Here is a 9,583-nt window from a genome sequence, read left to right on the forward strand (position 1 = left end):
CTCTCCGGCCTCCCAGAAGTAAAGCACTTTCTCCTCCAGGGCAGTTTCATTTTGGCAGGTTCCTAGGCTGCTTATCTGGTGGGGATGATGTGGGGCCTAGGTCCTGCCTTCCTAACCACGGATCGTTTGCCCCCTGCCTTTTAGACAGGCAGGAAGTGGTGCGTCCCGGCCTCACACTTGGGGGCCCTGCCCTGTGCTGCAAGTACAAGTTGTCTGGCCCTTAGCCAGCAGTCTGTTCTCCTCCAGTGTCCCCCCTGGTTCCTGATGTTTCTGACTCTCCCTTCCCACCACCCACCCTTAGCACTTAGCCTTAATGCCATCGCCTTCCTGTTTTCTTTAGCTGTGGGCCAGGAATTCACTCTCACTCTCTGCCTTTTATTCAGCCTGTGGAAATGTCTCTCTCCCAGCCCCATGGTCTAGGGTCTGAGGTATACCGTGGGCCCTTGCAGCTACAGCTCTGGCCATACTGTGGAGATGGGAGCCCGGGCCTCCCTCCCCCATTCATAGAGGGTTCTATGGGAGTTCAGGAGTCTGCCTGAGGCTAGGTGTTGTGGGTGTGAATTGGTGAGATGGAAGAGAGAAAGACCCCTCAAAGTGGGGACTGTCAGCCCCACCCTATTCCTAGATTCCAAATTGAGGTGAATTTCTGGCAAGCCTCCTCCCCGTGGCCTCTCCCATTCTTTAAGAATCCTCAGAGCATGAGGCCAGTTCCTCAAGCAGTGTTGTGTGTGAGTTTCACACACACAATTCCCTGTGCTGCTCTCCGCGTGGAGGTGGAGGCCAGGTAGGGAAGCACCCAGCCTCCACATCCATGTTCTGAGGAAGCCTCCAATGCCAGCTTTTGGGAAGGCTGGGCCCCTTGGAGGGGGTGACTGAAAATGCTGTTTATCATAGAGGTTTGCACTATCCACATTTCTCGTGGGGCGCAGGCATGCTAGCTAATGGCAAAGATGACTACCCACCCTTTTGTGCAGGACCCAGGGCTGACACGTGGTGAGCACCCTTACCGGAGACTGTTACCCAACCCGAGCTCTTTGTTTTGTTTCAAGACACTCGCTGCGCTTCAAATCCAGGGCCTGGAGATACCCTGGTTGGTGAGCCGTCCTATTTTTGCCTCACAAGGACAAAAGCTGAAGGGCACGGGGAATAGAAGGAGCAAGCCTTTGGCCAGAGTCCTAGCTACGCCTCCACTCTCCCTTCCTTCCTGTAATCTTCATAGCGTCTCCACGTTCTGATCCTGGCACTCCCCCCCATCCTACCCACACCCCATAACTGCTGCCCACAGGGTCTGACGTTCTGACTTTTAACCGGCATTATAACCGATGGTTTGATTCCAGTAGCCATAGAGACCAGGCGGGAGGGAACGACCTCGGCCCCCTGTCCTCGCCAGACATCTCAGTAACCTACTCTAGACCTTTGCTTTTCCCCCAAGGCCACGTGGAGTTCCTAGGGTGCTAAGTATTTGGCAAGATGGTGTGAAGGTTGGCCAATTGCCTCGTGCAGGTGTCTGTCAGCCAAGGATACTCAGGGTGATTGGCAAGGGGATGTCCTCTCCTCTTCTGGTTTCAAAGAGGTGCAAATGAGGTTTAAAAAACCATGTTTGATTCTCAACCTTTTGCTACCTGAATAAAGCACAGTTTATTTCGGCACATGCCTCTGTCCTGTAAGTCCCGCAGGTCAAAGCTTATCAAAAGCTGATCGAAGCTAACTAAATCGGGCCGCTCGGCAAGCCCGCCCCCGCCGCAGTGACGCGCTCGCGCCTGCGCGGGGGCGACTGTGCGCGCTCCCCTGGGCCGCCCGGTCCTGCTGCGCATGCTCGGCGCCCACTGCCCGGCGGGGACCCCGCGCGCCCGAGCGTCTGCAGTTCGGCCCTGCGCCCCAGCCTGGCATCCCGCTCCCGGCCATGACGGCTCATTCCTTCGCCCTCCCGGTCATCATCTTCACCACGTTCTGGGGCCTCATCGGCATCGCCGGGCCCTGGTTCGTGCCGAAAGGACCCAACCGCGGGTAAGGATGGCGGGCGGGCCCGGCCTCCCTGCGGACCCCTCCCCGGGCGGCGGCGGGCGGTGCAGTGAGCACTGGGCCGAGGCGCGCCCGGCGCCGCACTCCTGCGTGTCTGCACCGGCCGCGTTCAGCTCGGAACAGGCAGGCGGTCGGAGCCAAAGGGCAGAGCCGGTGGTGCTTTGGAAAGGTGGCGAGCCGCCCGACACCGGAGGCAGTCAAGGGGCCCTCCCCCCTCCCCCCTCCAGCCAGTGAAGCTAGAGGCCATGACCCGCGCCTGATGCGGTTTGTCCACCCCTCACCAGCAGTGACCTTGAGCGAATGTTACCCCTTCAAGCCTCACTTTCTTCATAGGTAAAATGTGGATGAGGCTGATACCTGCCTTTTAAGGCTGCTGTGAGGGTTACCCGAGATTATGCTTGTAAGACCCTTACAGCGCATGGCACGTATTATGTATTGAATAATTTTTAGCCGGTGTTACTGTTTTTTGAAGGGCCCCTAGGAGATTTTTGTATCTTTTGCACTATTTAGCAGTGTCTGCATCATATTATCCTCTTACGAAGTGCTCTCTCCTCTTGATTACAAGTTCCTCTAGGTGGAAGATTATCTCCTTCACCACTGTAGACCCCAGTGCCCAGCACGGGACTAGACCAGGAGGCTTAGTAATGTTCAAAGAATGGATCAAGTGTAATTTTTCTGGCACTGACTTTCAGGTGCTTTAGACCAGGGCCTCTGGGGCCTGGTTTGGATTAGGTTTAGCTTTGGCTGGAGGCTGCTTGGATGTATGGGCGCGGTCTCTGTTCTTCAAGATCTGCAGGGCCGGGGTCCCACGGCATCACTTTGTGAACCATTTTAGTGTCTCACCTCTCCTGCAAACCCTGGTGAGTTCTGTCTAACTGAAGCCTCTCCTGCTGCATCTTAAGCTTCTGTCTCTAGTCCTCTTCGGGTGGACACAGGTAGCTAGTCCTTGCTCCCTTTATAACCACTCACGCTGCCTTCGAAATGGCTCACGGTCTCCTTGCCTCTTGCCAGCTTCTGTTTTCCGTCCCCTTGCCCAATGAAGTTTGCATTCCAGACACCACTCCATGGTGGGTTGCTGCAGATGCAGCTGGGGGTGGTGGTGGTGCTGCATTAAGATGGGGAAAGCGTGGGTGTGGAGAAGGGAGATGAAGGGAGTTCGTAACACAACTTGGATGTGGACAAGGTGGGCTTCCCCTAAGGTGACCCTTAGAGTTTTTATCTTCCATCTTACAATTCTCACCCTGAATAGAACTCAGCCTCCTGTGTTCAGGCGGCATCAGGAAGGCCAGCAGGAAAGGGGCCGACACCAGGAGCTCTTTAGCTCTGGCCCTGGCCAGGCCTTCGGAGGGTGCTGGTTCCACCCATCCTGATCTGACAGCCTCTTCCATTGCAGAGTGATCATCACCATGCTGGTAGCCACCGCGGTCTGCTGTTACCTCTTGTAAGTACTGCTCTCAGGCTCAAAATCTTCCCTTTTCTCCCCAGCCCTGCTCTCCCCTCTGTCCTGGTGGTGACAGATTCCACTTTTGAAAGGCTGAGTCTCTAAAGCCTAGGAGAGAAGGCAGTTTGAGACGTCAGAGAAAGCCATGGGCTGGAAATCATGGACTTTGGGGTCTGCTTCCAAATGTGCCACCTGAACAGGCTTTGTCCCGTCCATAGGCTGCAGTGAAGTGAATGCAGTGAGCCAGCTCAGTCCGGGCATCAGGCTCTCCTGGAGAGACTGTAAAACACAGCTTTCAGGGCCACGCCCTAGGCCCACTCAATCACAGTTTTCAAGTCTGCACTTAGGAGTTCATATTTTGAATACACGCCCCTGGGTATCTGTGATGTAGCCGGTTTTGAACCACCAGATGGGCAGGAGTCTTCAAACTCGGGAAGGGGGCCCTGGGGATATCGAAGAGTTGCAAGGGAGCCAAGGACCTGGGCAGGGTGAGGGAGTCAGCGTCCAGGTCCCGAATGTCCGGATGTTCCCTTCCTAAAACTGGCATTCACCATAACACCTCCCCTGTTATGAAAAAAGACACCCCTCCTTCCACCCCGAGTCCTTTCATGTCACCTTGCTCCATGTTTAAATCATCCTACCTGCCAAACCAGGGAATAAGTCCAAGTTCTGGTTTTTAGGGAAGGCTCTCCGGTGATCAGTCAAGCCTCTGGAAGCCTCTATGGCTTCCCATCATCCTGGGTCTCATACACTCTTTTTATGGGGTAGGCTTGGCACAGTTGGGGTGTTCTGAATTCAGAACAGTCAAAATAGGACAGGTAAGGGGTGCCTGGGTGGCTCAGTCGTTAGGCGTCTGCCCTTAGCTCAGGTCGTGATCCCAGGGTCCTGGGATCGAGCCCCGCATCGGGCTCCCTGCTCCGCGGGAAGCCTGCTTCTCCCTCTCCCGCTCCCCCTGCTTGTGTTCCCTCTCTCGCTGTCTCTCTCTGTCAAATAAATAAATAAAAATCTTAAAAAAAAAAAAAAAAGAAGACTGATGATCCAGGAAAATTAAAAAAAAAAAAAATAGGACAGGTAACGACGTGATGAACTACTGATTCTTTAAAAGGTAACGGGTTGTTTTAAAAGTAACTGGAATAATAAATTGAGAAATAACAGTGACTGGATTATTTCTCAAGTCTGCCAAATTTTTCAAAATACATAGCATAAGGCCCGCACTTAACAAAAATTTTTTACGTGAGGGCTTTCAGATTTGGGGTACGTTTTGTAGTTAAAACCTGTTTTATCTAATTGGATCACCAACTATTTATTCCTGTTAGCCAGTTCTCTCCTTTCACTTTATCTAATGTTACTACCTCCTATTAACAACAAAAAAATAAAACTTGTTAAAAATAATGGTGACTCTTAGATGTCCGCTTACATATATGGGTGTGTATAGTTTTTCAGAATTCTCCCCAGACAGAGCGTCTCTAAGGCCTGTTATGCTGTTTCTTGGTCCTTCGGGGCTTGAGAATGTCCTCATCGGTCCCAGAGAGGGCCGCGGAGGGGCCGGGGTCTGCTGGCTCAGAGACCGGGACAGAACGGGTGGTGGCTGGGAACAGGCATACGCTCAGGCTGTGCGTAATTACAAACACCGTATGGACCTCTGGGAAAGGGAGGCTGGCTGCAGAGCAGGTGCACACAGGCGGCAAGGTGGGGCAGCTTAAGAGAATGCTAGGCCTAGAAATCATGTTTACAAAACATCAGCTCAGGGGTCATGCAGATGATAAGCAGGCTGTGGTTTCTGACAGCTTCCGTGGGGGCACTCAGGGGAAACAGCTAGAGCCTTCCTGATAGGACACCAGATAGAGCACCGCTGGGGCCTGTGTGAGGCATGTGAAGCTGTGCCCCTCTAGAGTCTTCAGGGGCCTGCAACCGTGGGCACACAGAGTCATGCCAGTGGGGCCCGACCCCCCACCCCCGGATGTGCAGCCCGCCGACGGTCCCTGGAAAGCTCACGGGCCTGACCAGCTCCTGTCCTGTCCTCAGCAGGCCTCAGAGTGGGGCTCTCTGGTCGTCAGCCTTCCACAGGAGGTGGTTCCTTCCTCTTGCTCCTAAACGTAGGTGATTCTGACATGCTTCCCGTCGGACCTGTCCTGTCTGCTCCCAGGTGCAGGCTGGGGGAGGCCTAGACCAGAGATATACTAGGGCACAGCCAGGAGTCACTTTCAGCATACCTCTGGAAGCCGCCTTACTTCTCTCATCCCAGAGCCCAGCCCCAACTCGGGTCTTATCAGTCGACAAAACATCAAACCAAACCTAAGCCCGAACCCACAAGCTCCCAGGCCAAGCTCGTGTGCTGGCTAGGGGCCCTTCGCTCCCACACACGGACCCTCCACCTGCTGGGTTGGCCATGTGACCAGAGGCAGCGTGCGGGGTGCGGAGGGTGGGGTTCTTCCTGTGACCTGGCTCACCCTCACTGTGCTGTCCCTGGCAGCTGGCTCATCACTATCCTGGCTCAGCTGAACCCCCTTTTCGGGCCGCAGCTGAAGAACGAGACCATCTGGTACGTGCGCTTCCTGTGGGAGTGACCACTGGCACTTCGGCCCCAGGTACTGAGGGCCCAGGCCCTGCGGGTGGGAAAGGGGACTGCTGTGCAGCAAGAGACCAGGCAGGGCAGTCATGAGAGTTCATGTTTATTTTATTTTTTTCTATTTTTTATTTGAGAGAGAGCACAAGCTGGGGGGCCAGGGGGTGGGGAAGAGGCAGAGGGAGAAGAAGAAGCAGGGAACCCGAGGTGGGACTCGATCCCAGGACTCTGGGAAGGCAGATGCTTAACTGATGAGCCACCCAGGCACCCCAAGAGTTCATGTTTAGATTCAGGCACGCGTTTATTTGGCAAAAAAAGGAAAAAAGAAAAAGATGCAGAGCACCTAATCTTCTTCCTGCCTGGTGCCATGCACGGCAGCAGGGATTGAGGGAAGAGCAGGGTCCTCAGGGGAAGCAGGTCGGGCCGAGCCACAGCGGCGGGTTTGCAGGGCTGCAGAGGCGGTGGCCGGGGATGCAGAATCTCTTCTGAGGGAGGGAGCACTGGGGCACAGGGCCGTGAGACACCAATCGGACAGAGGGACAGCTGAAGTGAGCTGAGAGGCCAGGGCAGAGACAGGGACAAGGAAGTTCTCCAGGGAGGGTGTGAGAAGGGGTGGTGAGAGGGGGTCTCCACAGCAAGGAGGTGACCCCTTCATGTGATGTGTTTTTCAGGTGCCCCAGCTCTCTGGATGACTTTGGCCGCCCTGTCCCTGATGACCCCTTTGTCCCCACCCTCACAGCTCTATCTGGGTCCCTCCATGGCTTCCTCCCCCAGGATCTGCCTGGTTCTAGCAGCTCCTGCCTTCTCCATCCAGTCTGGGCCTCAGGAAGCCTGCAGCTGAGTCAGGCTGGAACAGAAGATACCAGCCCTCAAACTGCCCCTGCCTCTCCCAGGTAGACCCCGGCCAGGAGCTGACACGGGTGGGACTTGCCTTTTACAAATGAGGCAGCCTGTCCTGGGCAGAAGGGGTGTCCAGCCCGGGATGCCCAAAGCCTGGGGCGGGCTGGACCAGGGAGAAAGCCCCGGATGGGGAGTCCGCTGGTTCCCACCAGCTCTCTCACTGTCCTGTGCGGCCCTGGGAAGCATCCCTGCCTCCGCGTGAGATGGAGAGACCCGATCGGGGTGTCACAAAGGCCTTTCCTGGGATTCTTTAATTTTCGGACACATATAGATGTGAAATGTCTGAAAAAGTCGAAGTAATGGAAAAACATTCACACAAAAAGCAACATAGTGATTTGGGTCGGGATTGAAGCCAGTATGTTTAGGATTCTTTATAGTCACTTAAATGGGCTTGCTCAGAAAGCTGTATCTCCTTAGAATATGCTGTTCCACCTTCCTCCCCTGTCTTGGTCCCTCCTCTGTGGGTGGGCTCCCTGCTGCCTGGAGGCTCATCTTGAGCACGGCCCCAGGCCTGGATTCCCTCATTTGACAGCAGTGGGGTGGATTTCAGAGTCCCCTCCCCTGACCCAGTAGCAGCAGCTAGGTCGCCTGGAGTTAGGATGAAGAGAGACAGGTGTGGGTGAGGTTTGGGTGCCACTGTGGCTCTCTGGGCCTATCCTGGCCCCTGAGGCCAGCCCCAGACCTGTCTGCCCTGGAGTGGCCTGGGCTCTGCGCTCGGACGGTGAGGGTAGAGGGGCGCCTGGCCTGATGAGGCCTGGAAGGCAGAATGTGCAGGCACCAGACCAGAGGGAACCCGGGACCCCCGCCCGTGCCCTCCTCCCAGGGGAGTTGAGGCTGAGCCCTCGTGCACCTCCCCCCCGGTCCTCCCACCCCCACCACATTGCCTCCCTGGGGGAAGACACCAATCTTGAATATTTATTGAGTGTATTTATGTGAATCACATTCCATTTAGTGGGCATTTCTTTGGAACAGTGGTCAATTGCGATACTTCCCACGTAGATTTCTTGGTTCTGGGCTTGGCCTGTCTTTCAGAGCTCTTGATTTGGGCCTCCCTTTGACATTCCACCTCACCCCCCTTTCAGACTCCTTTCCTGGGGATGTTGAGGATGGGTTGTCCTGAAAACCTGATCCATGTCGAGTGGCTCATGAGTGGTGGCCAAGTCCTGGCTGAGGCTGAGTTTGCTGGCTGCCGGACCTCTGTCCACCCAATTCCCGCATGCTCAGTGGGTGGGTTGGAGGGCACAGGAGAGGGGCACAGGGATGGAGGCTTGGAGCTGCAGCTCTGGATGGTGGACACTGAAAATGACATTCTCCTGAGACCTGAAGGAGAAGGTACAGCCGTCCCGGGTTCTGCCCAGAAGCAGTCCTGGCAGAAGGAAGACATGGGATTGTTCAAGCAGAACTCTGACCACCACTCGTCTGTACCCCAGATACAGAGTGCAGGGCTCCTGAGGCTGAGCAATAAAGCAGGTCCCCCAGATCTCCAGAGCGTGGCCTGCGTCATTCCTAAATACCTGAGCGCGCCCGTCTGCCTGCTCCCCGGCCCCTGGTCAGTGACCAGCTTCCTGCAGGGGGCTAGAACAGAATGAGCAGAAGGGACTGGCCCTCCAGGGCCAGGGAGTGTAGTTCATGGGTGGAAGTTTAAGAGGTTTAGGGGTGGGGAGGCACATGGAGGAGGCACTGGGACAAATGAGGGACCAGACCATCAAGGGCCTGGACACCATCTGAGGAGCTTGCATCGATCCAAAGGGCAGTGCAAAGCCATGAAAGGGAGTGACGTGACTCTATTTGATTTCTAGAATGATTTCTTTTTTTTTTTTTTTAAGATTTTATTTATTTATTTGACAGAGAGAGACACAGCGAGAGAGGGAACACAAGCAGGGGGAGGGGGAGAGGGAGAAGCAGGCTTCCCACGGAGCAGGGAGCCCGATGCGGGGCTCGATCCCAGCACCCTGGGATCATGACCTGAGCCGAAGGCAGACGCTTAACGTCTGAGCCACCCAGGCGCCCCTAGAATGATTTCTATAGGGTGTGTCATGGACAGGAGCCTGTCGATAGGGCGCCGGATGAGAGGTGGTGAGGACGGTGGTGAGGATGAGGGGAGTGGGCCGATGGAAGGTCCCGTTAGGGCTGAAGGTGACCAGCCTGTGGGCTGTGGGAGAGGGGGAGGCAGGGATGGATGTGGACTGCTCTGGGTGGGGGACCCTGTGGTGAGCAATAGATCAGGAGGCCCCTGGTCCTGGTGGCTGGCCGGGCTCCGTGAGGGGCCACAGAGGAGCAGGTTTCAGAGGGGAAACGGTGGCCTGTGGTTTTCTCTGTTTCCTGGCGAGTCAGGTGCGTCCAGGGCATCCGCGTGGAGCTGTCCAGTGAGCGGTTAGGTCAGGGGTTTGAAGAGTTGAGGGTCTTCAGCATAAAATAACAGATGGTCCCTGAGGCCATGGGGTGGAGTGCAGTGTGAGACAAGGCTGGGAAAGAACGTTCAGGAATGCCAGTGATCACAGGGTGGGCAGATAAAGATACAAGAGGTTCTCAAGGAGGCAGGAGGGGAGCTGGGTGTCCGTAACTGTCACTGAGTTCCCAGAAGTGATTCAAGAGGAGGGAAGGTCCAGCATGTCAGAGGGCCCCTCCCAAGCAGTCAAGGGGGAGGGGAGAAA

At 55.5% G+C, this 9,583-nt stretch overlaps 1 protein-coding gene across 1 annotated transcript; it reads left to right on the top strand.

Moving 5' to 3' along the window:
* Positions 1-1,804: 1,804 nt before the first annotated feature.
* Positions 1,805-8,402, top strand: ATP6V0E2 (ATPase H+ transporting V0 subunit e2). The gene is made up of 4 exons (XM_021692911.1): positions 1,805-2,007; positions 3,416-3,463; positions 5,937-6,051; positions 6,701-8,402. The coding sequence occupies exons 1-3, from the start codon at positions 1,904-1,906 to the stop codon at positions 6,028-6,030; spliced, it is 246 nt and encodes an 81-aa protein (XP_021548586.1). The 5' UTR covers positions 1,805-1,903; the 3' UTR covers positions 6,031-6,051; positions 6,701-8,402.
* Positions 8,403-9,583: the final 1,181 nt, after the last annotated feature.

This window comes from Neomonachus schauinslandi, chromosome 12 (assembly GCF_002201575.2).
Source record: "Neomonachus schauinslandi chromosome 12, ASM220157v2, whole genome shotgun sequence".
Taxonomy (NCBI): Eukaryota; Metazoa; Chordata; class Mammalia; order Carnivora; family Phocidae; genus Neomonachus; species Neomonachus schauinslandi.

What these genes read in the sequence shown, in the direction of transcription:
- ATP6V0E2 (XM_021692911.1), top strand. Translation starts at nt 1,904, where the DNA reads ATGACGGCTCATTCCTTCGCCCTCCCGGTCATCATCTTCACCACGTTC. An exon ending in CCGAAAGGACCCAACCGCGG is followed by an intron (nt 2,008 to 3,415) that starts GTAAGGATGGCG and finishes CTTCCATTGCAG; the next exon opens with AGTGATCATCACCATGCTGG. An exon ending in GCGGTCTGCTGTTACCTCTT is followed by an intron (nt 3,464 to 5,936) that starts GTAAGTACTGCT and finishes TGTCCCTGGCAG; the next exon opens with CTGGCTCATCACTATCCTGG.